General features: G+C 39.1%; 1 protein-coding gene across 1 annotated transcript in view; it reads right to left on the bottom strand.

Moving 5' to 3' along the window:
• The window catches only part of STX7 (syntaxin 7), a 52,505-nt gene extending 34,503 nt beyond the window's left edge, over positions 1–18,002 (bottom strand). Inside the window, exons 1-2 of the mRNA XM_050788014.1 lie at positions 17,815–18,002; positions 8,205–8,355 (exon numbers count right to left, since the gene is read on the bottom strand). Coding sequence (XP_050643971.1) covers positions 8,205–8,289 — 85 coding nt within the window. The 5' untranslated portion in view covers positions 8,290–8,355; positions 17,815–18,002. The remainder of the gene's footprint in view (positions 1–8,204; positions 8,356–17,814) is intronic.
• Between the last annotated feature and the right edge of the window lie 444 nt (positions 18,003–18,446).

Here is an 18,446-nt window from a genome sequence, read left to right as displayed (position 1 = left end):
GCAGCAGAGCAGCACCATGGGACAGAGTGGTAGTTGACAAGTGGGGGCAGGGGTCAGATCTTGGGGATATTGTGGGGCACGGTGGGGATTTATATCTGATTATAAAAGCCACAGAAGTAACTGTTGCCTTTCAAGCTATAGGATGACATGATTTGATTTATAGTTTTACAAGTTTACCTTGGCAACTATTTGGAGAAGACTGAAATAGGCGGGAATGGAAGTGAGGAGAACAATTTGGAGACTGCAGTCATTCAAAGAAATAGCAGCAGCTTGGGCATATGTGATAATGGCAGAGATGGAGAGACACAGATTTGACCAGTAGAACCACTAAGATTTACACTTACATTGAATACGGGGAAGGAAGACATCCACTACTATGGTTTGGGGTTGGAACCAAGGGCAGAAGCATGTGTATGGTTCACAGACAGGAGAGTGAGGGATAAAGCTCCCTGAAGCATCCTGGAGCCACGTCTTAAAGATTTAGTTCATAAAACAAAGAATTCACTCATATCTGGCCATAAATACCATGTTCAGTCACATAGTAAAAGTCACTGAAGAGAAGAAAAGTTGTCACACTGTTAAAATTTCCTTGGATAAGATATTAACCTTCACATCTATCTCTGCTTTATGTCAGCATCTTAGGCATGAAGAAAATCACAATGAAATAAAAACTACTGAAGTTTTTCTCCTCTAAGGCGGGGAAAAAAATCACCCACCACATATTTTCAGATGTGCGATCTTAGACATAAATACCTCAAACAGCATTTTAGGAAGGGGGAAGAGACAATTTTTCAACTCTTTTTCCTCTAATAAGCTGCCTTTCCATCCCACCAACAGACTACCCCGAAAAAAAGGAAACATTCTTAATTCCTGAGTAAACATATGGTTCCAATAAATTTATTAATTTCTCAGAACTAGAGCTCCTTTTTTTAAAAAATATTTGCTCTGGCACAAAAAAAAAAAAAAAAAAAAAAAAAAAAAAGGCTGATAATATTAGTTTCCCTTTTGTGCAGTCATGTGTTAAAATGCAAAAACAAGTGTCCCCTTCACCAGACCCTAACTAATTAAAAGAACTGTGATCATTCTCAAAAGTAACAAAAGGGCTCACACTTTTATATAGACTTTTAATTTCATCTCAAAGTCATAAGAACCTTATGGGGACAGGAGCCATGCACCAATTCTTAATAAACAAGTTTGAAACGTACACTCGCAGCATGGGAAGCTAATTACAACACAGAGAAACCAACAGCATCTGTTTCGATTTTAAACTGAAGTCTGTGATCTGTAGGAGAGATATGATTAAAAATGAAACAAGTGAAGATTCAACAAAAATATTTTTCAGTCACCTTCTCTTAGCACTTATAAGCTTACGTTCATACTTTATGTGCCCCAGAAGGTTCTGTCTTTCCAAATTTTCTGGAAAAAACACACATACACAAGCCCATGTGATACATGATGCATATTTTAGCAGAACCTTCTATACTCATAAACTCTGATGAGTAGATTTTATGTTTCCAATATATCCGTTTTATTCACTTTCCAACTTTAGTCACACTACATCTTCCTCTTTCAGGTTATTATTTTAAAAAGAAATACATGCAAGAAGAATTCACATTAGCACAAGTGGAAAGGCTTACTATGTTATTTAGGGGTTAGGGAAATTTTTATCTCAAGGACTGTGTTTCACAGTCAGCTATTCTCATTTCTATTCACCAGTTTCCTTCAATACAAAATTAATTCTGACAGGATTCAAACCTCTGTGCCCCAACTTTACCATCTCCTAACACTTAAAAATAATACATAAGCCTTGGTGGAACTCTAGCTAGTCTTGAGTGTGATGGCTTCTTCTATTATGGGGTTTTATGAGCATGAATGCAGATGGATTCAGATACGGCAATTGGCCTCTTAACAATACATAGAATAATCTTGTACCTGTTAGAAGAGTTTCGGGACTCCTAAAAAATTTTGGTTAGAATTATTGCCTGTTAAAGTTTGAAGAGACCATTATCTAGCCCACAGAAAATACACATGAGAAAACCATGTCCTGGAAGGCTCCAGAGATTACTCAAGGTCTTACACTGCTTACACTGCTATTTGAACGATTTCAGGAAATGTACATGCAATCACATACAGCTTGCCTGATTAGAAACGTTTCCTATCATCTCACCGATTTCTTTAACTCAGCTACATTCTAAAAACTCTGATTCTAATCAGAGAATTGCAAAAGCAAATCATGAGAAACCTATGACTAAAATGAATAAAAAGCTGTAAACATCAAATGTTGGCAAGGACTTTGAGCAGCAAAATCTCTGATACGCTGGCTGTACTCATATCTGGTACAACCACTTCAGGACACTGCTTAGCTGTTATCCACAAAAGCTGAACATACACATATCCTATCAGCCAGTAACCCAATTCCTTCACATACATGCACCAAAAGAACATATAACAATGTTCAGGGAAGCACTGTTCATCCTAGCAAAAAATAAAAACAAAATTAAAAAACGGAAACACTACAAACAGTAGAAAGAATAAATAAAGTGTGGTATGTTTAAATGTGGAATACTATACAGTAATGAAAACAAATGACCTGCAGCTACATGGATGAATTCCACAAACATAATGAAAGAAGCCCAACAAAAAATAATTCTACTTGATTATTCATTCTATTAGACTAAGAAAAGGAAAATTAGTCAATGATGCTAACAGTCAGGACACTGGTTATCTCTGAAGGGCATGGAGGTGTGTAAGCACAAGAAGGGTTTTAGGGGGCTAAATAATGTCCTATTTCTTGACATTTGTGGTAGTATGATAGAGAATTCATTGGGCTATACAAAAATAATTTGTCTAGTACTCAATGTATACATTATACTTCCATTTTTTAAAAGTCTGAAAAAACAAGCCCGTGTTTACTTATGTGATGTATTTTGATATATTGATTCTGCTGCTTTTAAAAACCTGAGTTTCTCTGTGTGTTCTTAAGATATTTTTCTACATTGTTTGTGTTTGGGGAAGGATGAATGGCCCCCATGAAAATGCCTACTCTGGGTTTACCTATATGATAGGTACCTTATACCTATATGACGACCGAGCCTATCATACAGGTAAACCCACAAAGGCTTGCTTATCCTTATACTATACATCACAGCTAGGAATATGTCTGACAGAAAATATGGAGAAATGATAGAAGGTAAATGGGCATAGATGTTGCTAATAAAAATGTCACTTTTGAACATCTCAATCCAGAGTTTGAAAACTAAATCTAAGCATTTCTAAGAGGCATGATGATCTTCTAGACCTGTGATAACAAACAGTTTTGTTTGCCTGCCAACTCCAGTCTACTTGGAATGGTTGTCTGGAGCGTCGGGTTGAAAAAGACTGGATGGCATGCTAGGCCAGCAACAGAGAAGACTGTCTATGCCATGGGCAAAAGACGGAGCGTGGGTGGTACGAGGGCCTTGCTGGCTGTTATGGAGTCAACACTTTCTCTCATAGGACAAAAATATTTTCTGAATCATTTTAAACTGTCTACAGAACCTGTAATAAAGTCATAGTTTGTTATAACTATTTAACAGTTTTATTATTTTAATACAATTACATTTCTAATCTATTTTACATGTAAACATTTATAATATTCAAACATTTTATGCTTAATGTAAATTCTATCTTTATAATATAGTTTAACTGCTTTACTAGTGAAACAAATTCAAAAGACTACAGATGATCTTTAACAAAAAATGGTTTAAAATATTCTTGACTGCCATGTTCTTTTTTTTTTTTTGGTATAAACTAAACATATAACTTAATATTTTATAAGTGTTTATTTATTTCATCAAAACTAATGTGAAAATAAACTTTCCCACCACAACACTCAAGAAGACTTTAGCTTTAGTTTAACAGATGCTGCTCATATTCTAATTACAGGTTACCTTACAGCATCTCCTCTTTAGGTTTCTTTTGTAAAATCAGATAATTGTACTGACACAATTTCAAAAGTTGCAAATGTAGTGTGAAGAGAACCTAAATGCGGTGCAAAGTATCATTTTATTCAGTCGCACCCAGTATTATTAGCATTACCAAATGGGGAAAAAAATGAACTGAAATTTCACACTTCTGCCTTTCACTTCCACGTGATTTCTGCATAGCCCTTATCAGTACACATTCTTGCCAGTAGTTAGATTTTTAACAATATTTTATCTAATCTAAATTCCCCTTCATTTAGACATTGAATCTCAAAATTAGAGAAAGTACAGTGATGACTGGTTTCACTAAATTCGTTACCCCAAATCCTAAATGTATACTCAACACATATGCTAAACCCCCTTCTTTCCCTCCCATTCTCTATCTGAGGACCTTGTTTCCCATTTCATTTAAGAACAGACCACTCAAACAGGAAATCTATGTTTGCCCACCACGTTTCCATCTGTTCCACATGTAGCCTCGCCTCTATACAGTGGATGAAATGTGAACCACTTTCTAGTGGTCCATTCCCATGCCCTCTCACTTTCAAAACATTTCCTTTGCAATTATACTCTTACGAGAATTTCTCTGTTGCAGTGTAAAACGGAACCCTTTCTTTGATCCTCTTCCTACTTTCACGGCAGAGTCTGCTAGTTGCCTACTAAATATTGATTCTCTCACCCTTCTTTCTCAAATAGAATAATCCCCAATTTTAGTGAGCACACTGAAATCCTGCTAAGATGTTTTCAGCCTCTCTGGCAGCTAGGTATAGCCACATGATCAATTACATAAGCAGAGGTGAGGAGGAAATCTGGAAAGTCTCTTTAAAATGGAAAGAGTGGGTGCTTCTCCTTCCCTTCCTCCATCTACACTTGCAATATGGCTATGAGAACATTATTTTCAAAGTCACCAGTTTACCAAATCCAATTATCTGCTTTTATCTTAGTCTCCCAGCGGCGTTAGAGACAGATAATGCCTCATTCATTCTTGAAACATTCTTTGTTTAATTTCTAGAAATCTACCGCATCTTGATTTTTATCTTACCTCACAGGTCACTCCTTAGATTCTTTATGCTACTTTCCTGATTTCAACATTTTTTAATGTTCCAGGCCTCTTCTCTTTGCTCACTCTTACGTGATTACTTTACACCCATGGTTTTAAATACCATTTATACTCTGACGACACTCTGACTTCCAAATTCCTGTATCTAAAGTAGATGTTTGATATCTCCACTTAGATATCTAAATGATATCTCAAAATATACTTAGTCAAAACAAAACTCTCCCCTACTTGTCCTGAACTGTAGTCCCTCCCATCTCAGTACACACTTGCCACCAACTAGTTGGTTGCTCAATGCAAAAACTATGGAGTCATCCTTAACTCCTTCCTTTCTCTACCATCCCTACCCACATGCATCAGCAAGTCCCGCTGGCTCTACCTCCAAAATACACTCATTGCTTCTCTCCATCCCCACTGCCATCACCCTGGTGCGAGCCAGCATCTCTCTCCCCAGACCTCTGTGATGACCAGCATACCTCCCTGCTATTCTCCCAATGTCTATTTTTTAAGCAGCAGCCAAAGTAATTTTTTCACAATGTAGATCTGATTATGTTTCTCCCCTGCTTAAATGCCTCCAGTGATTTCCACTGCCTCTTAAAATGAAATCTAAACTCCCTGAATGACCTGCAAGGCCCCAGCTGACCTACCAGACTCCTCTGGTTTCATCTCCTGGCACTCTTACCCCAGATGCTGTGCTTCAGCCATGCTGGCTTTTTCCCTTTTCCTTATTTTCTGAGTATTTCAAGCCCAGGTCTGCTTTTGAATTTTTAATACTAGTTATTCCTTCGGTCTGAAACGCCCTTTCTCTGAATCTTCTCACTACCAGTCTCTCTTCATCCTCAAAGACCATCTAAAGTCAAGGCAGCTTCCCCGGTCACTTGCTCTCACCTCACTTTCACTGTACTTTCTTTACAGAAAATTAAGTTGCTCATTATTTCTCCTTACTACACGTGTAAACTACAATGAGAACAGGACCTTATAGATTGTTTACTGCTACATTCCTACAGTTTGGAACAGTATCTAGCAAGTACTATGTGCCCCCAAACTTATTTGTGGAATGAATCCCAACAGAGTATCAAAATTAAAACCCTCTTAGTCTGAACCATTATTCCTATGTTTAAAATTCTTATTAACAAATCTGGGAAACATCTGACCATCCTTTTTCTGGTCACTGATAAGGAATCTCATTCTTCCTGAGGGAGGCAATTCTCCCTTAACAACTTGGATTATTCAAAAGCGCTTCCTCCTTCTCGAGTTGAAATCTGACTACCTGTAGCTTCTGTACATTTGTGGAGGCTCCTACGTTCACGCAGAACATATGGCTTCTGTTTCACACATGACAGTGATTCAAATATCCGGAGATGGTAACTGTACCTTCACCTGTATGAACAGTCCCAGTCTTCTTAACAGCTCTTCACATAGACTGTGGAGTATCATCGCCAGCCCTTCACATGCTCCAACTGCCCCAAATGTACTCACACACTTAGCTACCAACTGTGCCATAAATATTCAACTCTGGCCCAATTTGTCACTTCTCATCCACTGAATCAACTGATCTCTTTCTTAGGTAACATGGCCTGATTTAAGTCAACGCTTTTCTCCTTCCAGTTCATGTTCACACACAATCTTCAATCCATGTATCTTTCATACTACCTACTGCTTGCTACTTCTACAATCTCGGTACAGGACAGTCATTCCTCATCCTCAATTCCTGACACTGTTTAGCTTTCCCAACACAGGATGCTTATTCTATTCTTTGGAGGAAGGCCTCTTGGCCTCCTTTCTTGCATAAAGGTCCTAATTTTCCACATATGTAATTAGAATTATAAACTTCCTTAATTTTTGCACAGGTAGCCATATACACTTGGGGCAGATCAGTGCTATTTCTAACCAGCAGCAAGGGAGCCATTAAAAAAAGAAAGAAAAGAAAAGAAAAGATAAGAAAAGAGGCTCTTCTGTGGCCACCATCAGCACAGATCTGATGCCAGAGGAGCAAAGCAGAGCCAATGCTGGTGGCCTGTGACAAACTGCAGCAGTTCTCAATGTACCATTCCTATATTCCCTGCTGTGGACAACATGGTGCCTGGCACTGTGCACTTCCTTGTTCTTCCAGGAATAGGTAAAAAACCCAGAAATCACCCAAATCAGAATAAGGGTTATTTTCTACCATTGTACACAGCAGCACCTTTTTAGAGTCTAGTTTTATTCTCTTTGCTCCTAAAACACACTGGCATCTCATTTAAATCATTCAGGTAGAGGAACAGCTGTTGGGGAGTTAATGATTAGGTAAAGAAACACAGTATGGTCATTTGAAAACATTATTTCTGACATGTGTTAACATTCTGTAAAAAAGAATAGCCTTGTAAGGAAGTAGGCTGAAGAATAAAACTGTATTAACATACTCTGAAGGATGAAAGAGTTCAGGTAATGCCCCGAGGGCCAAACACTGAGAGCAAGATGACTTGAATTACCCAAGGTATCTGATTAGCCATAATTTAGAAACAAAAAACAAAGTTAACGAAAAAAAAAAACTTATCTGCTCAAATCTGCTATAATGATTTTTTTTAATACATATCCTGACGATGAATCGTTCTGAATGAAGTGTCACACTGCATCAGTCTACTGGTATTCTATCTCTGACAAGTATAGCAAAGAATAATTTGTGGGGAATGCAGGTCTGATTTTCTATAATTTCTTCCTCTATAGACTAAAACTCCCCCTCTTTAGTTCTTCTTGCTCCTTAATAAGGTACCACATACTTGCCCGTCATAAGATTAACCTAACCCATATCCAGTTAGATTTTACTTTTAATAAGCTTTATGTTCCTTAAGCCCTTGGTAGTGCTATCTGGTTCCAAACCTACGAGACTGAGTCATCAGGTCTCATCATCTCATCTAGAACTAGATAGCTTTAAAGTAGATATAAGAATCCATTATCCTTTTAAATCTTTATTTCATTTAATGAAATAATGTATTATATGCCTGGCCCTGACTTCCTATGGAAAAATGCAGTAAGTGTTATCTCAAATATAATTCTCTTGTATTCATTCTAAACAGTGTGAGCCCTTTAAAACCTGTTGTTAGAGGAATGTTCCTCCCTCTGTCAGAGTTGTCCTTTTATGAACCTCCACCAAGTTCAGTTAAGAGTGGATACAAACAGTGAAGTCCATTTAAAACTCAACTCACAACATTGTGTGATCTTCTGGATGTTGGAAGAGATCCTCTGGGCCAGTTGGGCGGGGTCACCACCAACTCCTGGAGTGTAAGACATGGCTGATGCGCTTATTCGCTAATTTCATCAGATGTTGGTAGGCTGTGCAGTTTTCTAAGCAGTCACCTAAATAATATAAAAGGCACACAATTACATTTTTAAAGTTACTGGCTTACATTTTCCAAATTAACAAACTGTAAGGTTACAAGGACAAACTTGATTAATCTAATAGAGTTGAAATCTGGCAAAGTGACACATCAAATAGCAAAACTCTCATGTCTATTAAAAAAAACTGGACTTCAAAGGACAGAGTCATGTTAAACACATCAAACAATTAAAATAAGGTTCAAATTGCATATTCCCTTTGAAAACGTCTTTGATCTCTTAAAGAAAAAAATTACTAAATCCCTTTCCTGTATATAATTTTAGTTGTTTACATATTTTTTCCTTAACTAAACTCCAAACAATTATAAGGCAGGGCCCATATGCTGTTTATCTTTCTCCAATATTAAAAACAACTCTTAGCACAAACAGGCATTTAAATATTGATTAAATGGAACACAGACTCCAGGCTATCCCCAGAAATTTCACTGTATTAGGTTGGTGCAAAAGTAATCACGGTTTTTACCATTACTTTTAATCGTGGTTTTTGCCATTAAAAGTAACGGTAAAAATGGTGATAACATTTGCACCAACCTCAATATCTAATTTAACAAACACACAGGACCTGCTCAGGAATGTATGGGTAATAGGGCTCTAATTTTAATGGAAAAGGTTAAATTTGAAATAGCAGAGCCAACTACTGAGAAGCAAATGTCATATAAAATGTTTATCAAACCTTCCTGACAGAGGAAGGAGAACGAATGACTCTCCCCTTTCAGCAGCCAGCATCTCAGAATGGAAGAGACACTGAGATACTGCCACAGGAGGCAGGTGAGATGACATTCTCTGCCTCTTCAATCCACACCACTCCAATCAGGGTTTGGAAAGAAGGTTGAAAAGGAATGTCCCTGCATACTGAACTGTGCACAGCAAAGAATTTCAACTACTGCCACTCCATCTTTTCCATGAATATGCACTGGAATACCGCAAAGTTGTTGGTGGTCAATTTGTAAGCCAGCTCTCTACTAAGAGCCCGCTACATGCCCAGCATTAAACTAAGCATGTGGGGGTGCAAACAAAACAAAACAAAACAAACAAAACACACTGACACAGTATCTGCTTAAATCAAGTTTGTCATTTAGGAGGAAGGATAAAGCTAATAATGCAAACCAACAAAAAAACCCACAAATCCATAAAAGATCACGTGCTAGGCTAAAATGAGAAGGGCTACAAAAAGAATGACCATCACCCTTGTCTAGAAAGAATTTATGAAATAGAAACATAAGATCTGGATGCTTGGTTATGACCAGTATGCAGAACAACAAAGGCAACGACACGAAGGCTGGGGTGGAGAGACCCAGAGCACATGGAAAGGCCACACGCAGTATGGTATTTACTAAAGGAAGGGAAGGTTCCTGGTCAACCCTGGATCAGACGATTCACAGCTGGGACAAAGGGGAAACAACAGAAAGGGAAAGAGAGGAATGGCCTAACATTTCTCACACATTTGCGACATGAAAAGTATTTCAAATAGACTAATTTAATTTTCACAACCTCCTCCTTAAATTAAGTGGCATATTCTTGTTTTAATGATGAGCAAACAGCAGGCTTATTATGATTAAGTAATGGCAACCCAACCCACCCACAGGTGGAGGTGGGATTCAGTCCCAGGGTTCTGATGCCAAGGCTATCCATGCTTGCTACCACATAGAACTAAGGCCACAGAAGATTTCTGGGAGAGAAGCCACAGTGAAATGTGTCTTTGCTCTAAGAAACAGTGTTGGCAGGAAGTACAACAGCTGTACTGTTGAGACCGTTAGAACAGTACTGGTTCCATGCCTGGAACTCTGGTGCACTTTGAATGTGTCTGGCCACCCTGAGAGCCCTGGCTGCTTTTAGATATTCTCCAATTTCCCTCTCAGGTACAGTTGATCCATTCTGTGCTCTTTGGGTCGCACCAAATCCTAGAGATAGATCCAAAAGCAATTTCTGCCTGGAACTCTGGTGCACTTTGAATGTGTCTGGCCACCCTGAGAGCCCTGGCTGCTTTTAGATATTCTCCAATTTCCCTCTCAGGTACAGTTGATCCATTCTGCGCTCTTTGGGTCGCACCAAATCCTAGAGATAGATCCAAAAGCAATTTCATAAAAGGATAAATTCAAACCTAAAGTCAGACAGCTGGACCACTACAGTAGGGAGACAGGAATAAACTTCCTTCCAGGTAGCCTTGGACTTGGGCCCAGGCAGAACAAGAGCAGACATGGGGATTCACTGACACCAACACCATCCGGGACATCCTTGAAACCATGCAATTTTAAATGCATCTCCAAGTCACTTAAAAAACAAATACAGGTTTTGAATAGCCAAAACAATTTTAAGCAAAAAGAACAAAGCTGGAGGCATCACATTACCTGACCTCAAATTATACTAAAAGGATATAGTAACTAAAACAGCACGATATTCATATAGAAACAGACAGAACAATGGAATGGAATAGAGAAGTCAGAAGTCAAGTCACATATCTACAGTCAATTGATCTTTTTGGCAAAGTTGACATAAACATACACTGAGGAAAGGACACCCTTTTCAATACATGGTGCTGGGAAAATTGGATCGCCACATGCGGAAGAGTGAAACTGGACCCTTATCTGTCATCATATAAAAAAAAAAAATCAACTCAAGATGGATTAAAGACTTAAAAGTAATACCTAAAACGATTAAAATACTAAAAGAAAATCTAGAGAAAACTCTTCTGGACATTGGTTTAGGCAAAGAATTTATGACTAAGACCTCAAAAGCACAGGCAACAAAACAAAAAATAGACAAATGAGATTTAATTAAACTAAAAAGCTTCCGCACAGCAAAATAAATAATAAACAGAATGAACAGACAACCTGCAGAATGGGAGAAAAATATCTGCAAACTATACATCCAATGAGATTAATATCCAGAATTTACAAGAAACTCAAACAACTAAAAAAAAAAAAAAACCCACAAATAACCCCATTAAAAAGGGGCCAAAGCCATGAATAGACATTTTTCAAAAGAAGACATACAAATGGCCAAGAAGCATATGAAAAATGCTTAACATCAATAAGCATCAGATAAATGCAAATTAAAACCACAATGAGACATCATCTCACAACAGTCAGAATGGCTATTAAAAAGTCATCCACAAACACATCTTGAGCAGAAAAAAAAGAAAAAAGAAAAAAAAAGTCAAACAAGTAGAGATGTTGGTAAGGATGCAGAGAAAAAGGAACACACTGTTGGTGAGAGTGTAAAGTAGTACAGCCTCTATAGAAAACAGCATGGCAAGTCATCAAAGAACTAAAAATAGAACTAATAGTTGATCCAGTAACCTCATTACTACCCAAAAAGAAAAAAAAAAAATTATACCAAAAAGGTATCTGCACTTGTATGCCTATTGTAGCATTATTCACAATAGTAAAGATTTGGAATCAACCTAAGTGCCCATCAGGTGTCTATTAACATTCCTGAAAGGATAAAGAAAATGTAGTGTATATAAATGCAACGGAATACTATTCAGCCTTAAAAAAGACTGATGTCTTTTGCAGCAACACAGATGGAACTGGAGGCCATTATCTTAAATGAAATGACTCAGAAAAAAGTCAAACGCTGCATGTTCTCACTTGTAAGCGGAAGCTAAATAATGTGTACACATGGACAGAGTGTGGAATAATAAGACACTGGAGACTCAAAAGAATGGGAGCATGAGGGATGAGAAATTACTTAATGGGTACAATGTGCATTATTCAGGTGATGGTTACACTAAAAGCCCAGACTTCACCGCTATGCAATATATCCACGTAACAAAACCGCATGTGCACCCCTTAAATTCATATAAAGTGATTTTATTGAGATATGGCAATACAATACACCTACTTGAAGAACACAATCCAATGGTTTTTAATATACTCGCAACATTGTACAATCATTACTTTTAGAACATTTCTATTACTCTAAAAGGAAAGTTTGTCATCATTAGCAATCACTCTCCACTTCTCCCCAACCTCACTGGCCAAAGGCAACTCCTAATCTACTTTGTATCTTTATAGGTTTGCCTATTCCGGACATTTCATAGGAATGGAATCATACAATGTGTTCTTCGAGACTAGCTTCTTTCTCTTAACATGCTTCCAAGGTCCATCTGTGCTGTATCATATATCAGTACTTCATTCCTTGTTATTGCCAAACAATATTCCAAGGTATGGATAAAGACAATTTCTCTTGGTTCAATGACATCTTCCTTTCTCCTTTCCCTCTATCAGGTAGATCTCTGGAAAAACTGGCTTACAAGCCAAAACAAACACATTGAGTGAAAAATTGTTCAGTTTGTTATTCCTGTACTCTCTGGGGACGCTCCTCCATACACATGGTTCCATTTTAATGATACCTGAATGAGTCACACATCCATGTATCCAGTTCATACCCTTGGCTTTCTCTCGTGTCTACATGTCTGTGAAGCTACAAGAACTCAGCCATTTCCTGTGCAGCACACAATGGAAGTAGCAACAAGAAACCTCTACTTTGGGCAAGACACTTTGCATTTGGGCCCATTGCCAGGATCAAAATGAGATAATGCACATCCAGAGACAATTGCTTTTCCACCCTACACAGAGGAAAGTTATGATCTGTTCTTGCAGCTACAGGACCAACATCAGCATAAGACCATCAGAAACTCACCTGTCTCAAAACCATGCAATCACACCTGAGGCCTACTCTCTCTCCCATAAACAGCTCTATCAAGTCAAGGATAGTATTCTACAGCATCTTCCTTACCCCTGAAACTCACACCAGTGAACTCCAAGTCTTCTCACTGTTTTCTTTCAAGGCCACCTTTTTTCCTCTCTGGAAAATCAACCACTTAGTCACAAACACAATCAATTTTCTTCATCACTTTCCTCAAGCTACTAAACGCAAGAAAGTTCCTGCTGGTGAGACAATTGGCAACTGGCTTCATTCACCCAAAGTGGTGCCACTTAGATTGACTGGAATCATAAGTTTTGTTTTACTTTTTCTTTGTTTGGCTGTTGTTGTCATTGTTGTTTGAGACAAGAGCACCCAGGCTGGAGTACAGTGGTGTGATCACGACTCACTAAAGCCCTGACTTCCGGGCACAGGCAATCCTCCCATCTCAGCATCCCGAGTAGCTGGGACCACAGGCACCTGCCACCACATCCCACTAATTTTTTGATTTTTTTTATAGAGATGGGGGTCTCACTTTGATGCCCAGGCTGGTCTTGAACTCCTGGGCTCATGCGATCCTCTGGTCTCAGCCTCCCAAAGTGCTGTGATTACAGGTTTGAGCCACTGTATCTAGCCAGGTATCATGAGTGAAGAATGAAAAGCAATTTGCGAAAGATAGAAAGATATGTAAAATAAAACAAAGTTAACAATGGCCAACACTCATCTAGTACTCATATTTCCTAAACATTGTGCTTATGACTTTTAAATTTATTTTCTCAGTTAATTCTTACAAGCCTATGATGTGGGTATAATTACTAATGTGATTTTTTTACATGAAGAAATTGAGGCATAATGAGAATAAATAATCTGCTTAAGCAAAGGAGCTAAAATTTGAAAATAACCATAGGGCTGACATTTTTTAAACACTAAACCATACTGCTTCCTCGTACAACAAAATTAAGGGCAGATGAACTCACTCAGTTAGAAAAACCAAATTTGGGCTGGGTGCAGTGGCTCACGCCTGTAATCCCAGAACTTTGGAAGGCCGAGGCAGGCAGATCACAAGGTCAAGAGATCGAAACCATCCTGGCCAACATGGTGAAATCTCGTCTCTACTAAAAATACAAAAATTAACTGGGTGTGGTGGCATGCACCTGTAGTGCCAGCTACTCAGGACGCTGAGGCAGGAGAATCGCTTGAATCCAGGAGGCGGAGGTTGCAGTGAGCCGAGATCACACCACTGCACTCCAGCCTGGCAACAGAGTGAGACTCATCTCAAAAAAAGAAAGAAAAAAGAAAAACCAGATTTACCACTTTTCTGCAAGCCCCGTATGAAGTTTTGCTATTCCTCCACTCCTAAGATGAAGGAACATGCCTGGGATAACTACAGGAGTTGATCAAGGTAACAGAGAGGAATAGCTTACTCCTTTTCTCTATTATTATTCTAATATGTGGTATCCAAAAGGCAACAACAGGTGGCTCTTTTGATAATGAGACACACAAAGGAAAGGAACCAAATGGTTGTCTTTAAAATATACATATACAAATACATGCAGAGACAGATAGGATAGGTAACTACAAATTAATTAAAAGCTTATGATCTCTGCGTATAGGCTAAATGGGTGCTGATTCAGATGTCTGCTTTTCCACATCAGTCTCCATTACCTAGCCCAGAGCAGCTATGCACTAAAGTACTCTTGTTGAATACTTTTGAAAACCCACTCAGAATTCCTATTTCATTGCTCAGAATAATAATTATAGAATTCATTACCTAGACCTGCACTAATAGAGTAGCCACTAACTAAACGGGCTGTTAAAACTTAAATTATAGTGGTTACTAGAAGCAGGGAAGGATGGCGGGAGGGGGGATAGCCAAAGGTTGGTTAACTAACACTAAAATACAGCTAGGTAGGAGGAATGAAGTCTAGTGTTCTATACCCCTAAAACGTGACTATAATTAATTACAATTTATTGCATATTTTCAAATAGCTAGAAGAATGAATTGTGAATCCTCTTAACACAAAGAAATGTTAAATGTTTGAGGTAATGGATATGCTAATTATCCTGATTTGATCATTACACATTGTATACATCTACTGAGGTATCACATGTACCCCACAAATGTGTATAATCATTATCTGTCAATTAAAATAAAAGCAAAAAATATCTTATTATAAGCTGTTAACAAGGTAACTGCATTAAGAAACTACACTTTTACTCTACATTTCATTTTCTGATGTGACAATTTACACCGTTTTATATTGTATATCACTTAAATTACATTGTAGCTCTTGTTTTTAAAAAATTAAAATTAATTAAAATTAAGTTAAATGAAAAATTCAGTTCCTCGGTCATACTAGACACCTTTCAAACGTTCAAAAATTCTGTGTTCCTAGTGGCCAGCAGCTTGGACAGCTCATTCACAGACCACGTCCATCATCACAGAAAGAGCTATTGCACAGTGCCAATCTCCACATCTCAATAATCATCTTTCTATGAAGATACACAAACACCATAAAGAGAAAAACAGGAAGGGAGAATCAAAGTGCAACACTCAGATGAGCGTCTTCTCAAGACTGCTTCTAAAGAACACAAAAGAATGAACAAAGGGAACGTTAAAATGTAATCTTAAAGTGTCAAACACTACTCCCAGTTAAAATCAGATACACTGTAGAATCCTTAAGATTTCCATTTAGCATATATCTCATGCTCTATAAATCTACTCTGGGCAAAGAAGGGGTCAATTTCACTTTCTTAATCATTAACATCAGCATAAACAACTGGACTTCTCTCTACCCTCTACCCCAAATAAGTTCTGACGGGTGGGGGATGAGCATTTTTTTGCCTGTTTTGTGGATTGCACTATTCTCAGTGCCTGGCTACATCATAAGTGCTTAACAAATATTTGTAGAATGAATGAATGTACCCACTTCCTAAGAACACACACCCAGCGTGAGGGTAAATATTACCATTTCTAAAACATAAAATTCCAGTGCCTTCTTTCAGATCCCGAAGGTCGCAGGCTCCTTGCTGCCTTAGGCCTTTGCTGGGTGCCATTTCCTATTTCTAGAAGGCTCTTCTCATGATCTCCATGTGACTGGCTCCTTCTCCCCAGCAAGGCCTCATCACATGCTAGAGAAACCTTTGTGACCACTCTGATCTGAAAGTGAGAACTCACCACAGGCCACTCTTTGTCAATCTAACTTACTGCTTCACAATACTCAATAGTCTAATTAGTTACTGTTTATTATTGATCCCTACACCTCTGGAATACAAACCTTTATTATTGATCCCTATACCTCTGGAATACAAACAGGAGCTACTTCTGGAATATAAACAGGGGATAGATGACCTTGTCATTCTGTGTAATCTACAGTGCCTGGTGCATACTAAATGCTCAAGGAACTGTCTACATAAGTATCCTCTGCACAAACTACATTAACTGCATTCTTTGGCCTTAGATCTTCCATCACTGAACTTTTGTACTACTTGGTTTTAGTTCACAATATCAAGGATTATTTTTTTCACACTTTCACACACGAAACTTGCAAATTAAATGGAATCACAGCAAACTTTACTCAGACTTACTGTGGATATTTTCTATAATTTACTTTTCAATCATCAGCACTTAAAGTTTGGGGTCATAATCAAAATGAGAATTGATTTTGTTATCAAGAGCAACATAAGTAACATATCCGAGGAAAAATGATGATGTTAATGACTTAATATGGTATCATATTAACCTCTGCAGACACTGTGAAGTTAAGAGCATAATTCTTAACTAGTCACAAGTCTGAGGCCAACTTCTCAAAGTGGCCTATAAGGCCTGGCCACATCACAAACACAGTTTAACACCATTATCAGCCTCTGCCCAGGTGTGCTCAGAGAACCTGCAGAAGAAACGCTCACTTCCAACATTATTAAATAGCACAGCATTTCATAATTACTTTCTTTTCTTCCAGATTCTGGGCAAGTTTTATATACTATATATAATTATAGTTAGAATACAACGATCTGAGGTAAACAAAAATTAACGTATATAGATAAGAGTCAAGCAAATGTGAGAAATTTGTGGGAAAAAAACACACAGCATTTGATCAGAAATGCAACTTTTTTTTCTTTGTCTGAATTTAAAGAAAGTAAGTAACTAAAAAACAAGGTGGAGGAAATACTAGAAATACTTTATGTATGTTTAAAGGTTTTTATGTAAATTAATTAAACGTGTATACTAAGAATGTCAAAGAAAGTATGTTAAGTCATCAAGCCAAATAAAACAAATACTACGAGCCACTGAATAAACAAACATACACGGTTTGTCTGCTACAGCCATACATTTTTCAGTTCCTCTATATTCGGGAAGTTTAAAGTGTGTTTTTCAATCCATGAGTTGAAAAGAGGAAGAGGTCATTTGGTCGTGTCTGGATTCCTGAGCTGGGCCCCAGCCGGGTCTGGCGCCGGCCACGCCGTGCGCCTCGGGAGCGCTGCCCATGGGACCGCGGCGGGTGCGAGGCTGGCGAGGCCCACCTAACCACAGCCGCACACTCCAGGAATGCGGAACGCGCTGCGCCCCTGCACCCGGCCTGGGGGTATGGGGAGCCGCAGGCGCTCCGGGAGCCGGGGCAGTCCGGCCCTTCCTCACCTACCGAGTGCCTGCTGCAGAGCGCAGGGCGGCGGCCACCTGACCACGCGCACAAACAAGGGGAGCGGCGCCGCAGGGGCACCGCGCCTCCCTGTCGCACGGCCAGGAAACCCCCCTCCCCAGGGTCCTCTTACCTGGACCTCGGTGGCTCCCTCCTACACCTCCGACCACCGTCACCCACCGACCCCCGAGCCTTCAGCTGCAATTCTCAGCTGATGGGCGGTGGCGTGGGGACGCCTAATGCGCATGCCCGCAGCACAATTCAAGGAAGAAGGCGGGGTTCACCCCTTTTCTATTGGCCCGCGGGGCTGAGTGACAGCGGCCCTCACCGCCCCTCCGGTTCCAAGCTAAGGAATGGGAGTATCAGCAAAATTGTAAGGGAGCTGTTCTTTGAAGCCTGACGTAGAGATGGTGAACGCCTCTTAGCCTGCGTGCAAAAAAGCAGAGGACAGAATGGAGGACAGTTGTCTTCTTTATCTGGTGAAGCCTTCTTGCACGCAGGTCTTCACCCCGCCCCTTCAGCTCCTGCCTATCTTGTTTGCTAACCTTTAACTGCAGTAGATCGCGTTCACAGCTCTATCGAAAAATGCAAAGGGGAATACACAATCCTAGCGGGAACAATGAAGGAATAAGTGAAGAGTCATCTCTGGGTCCTCACTTAGTAAATAAGTTTTCCTAGTACGTACAAGTCATTCGAAGCATTCCTGAAAAGCAGGGCGTAGTTTTCACAGGGTTTAAAACAAGCAGAGACTGTTCCAATGATAAA

Source organism: Macaca thibetana, chromosome 4, assembly GCF_024542745.1.
Source record: "Macaca thibetana thibetana isolate TM-01 chromosome 4, ASM2454274v1, whole genome shotgun sequence".
In the NCBI taxonomy this organism is placed as follows: domain Eukaryota; kingdom Metazoa; phylum Chordata; class Mammalia; order Primates; family Cercopithecidae; genus Macaca; species Macaca thibetana.
This window is presented reverse-complemented; position numbering and strand designations above follow the sequence as displayed.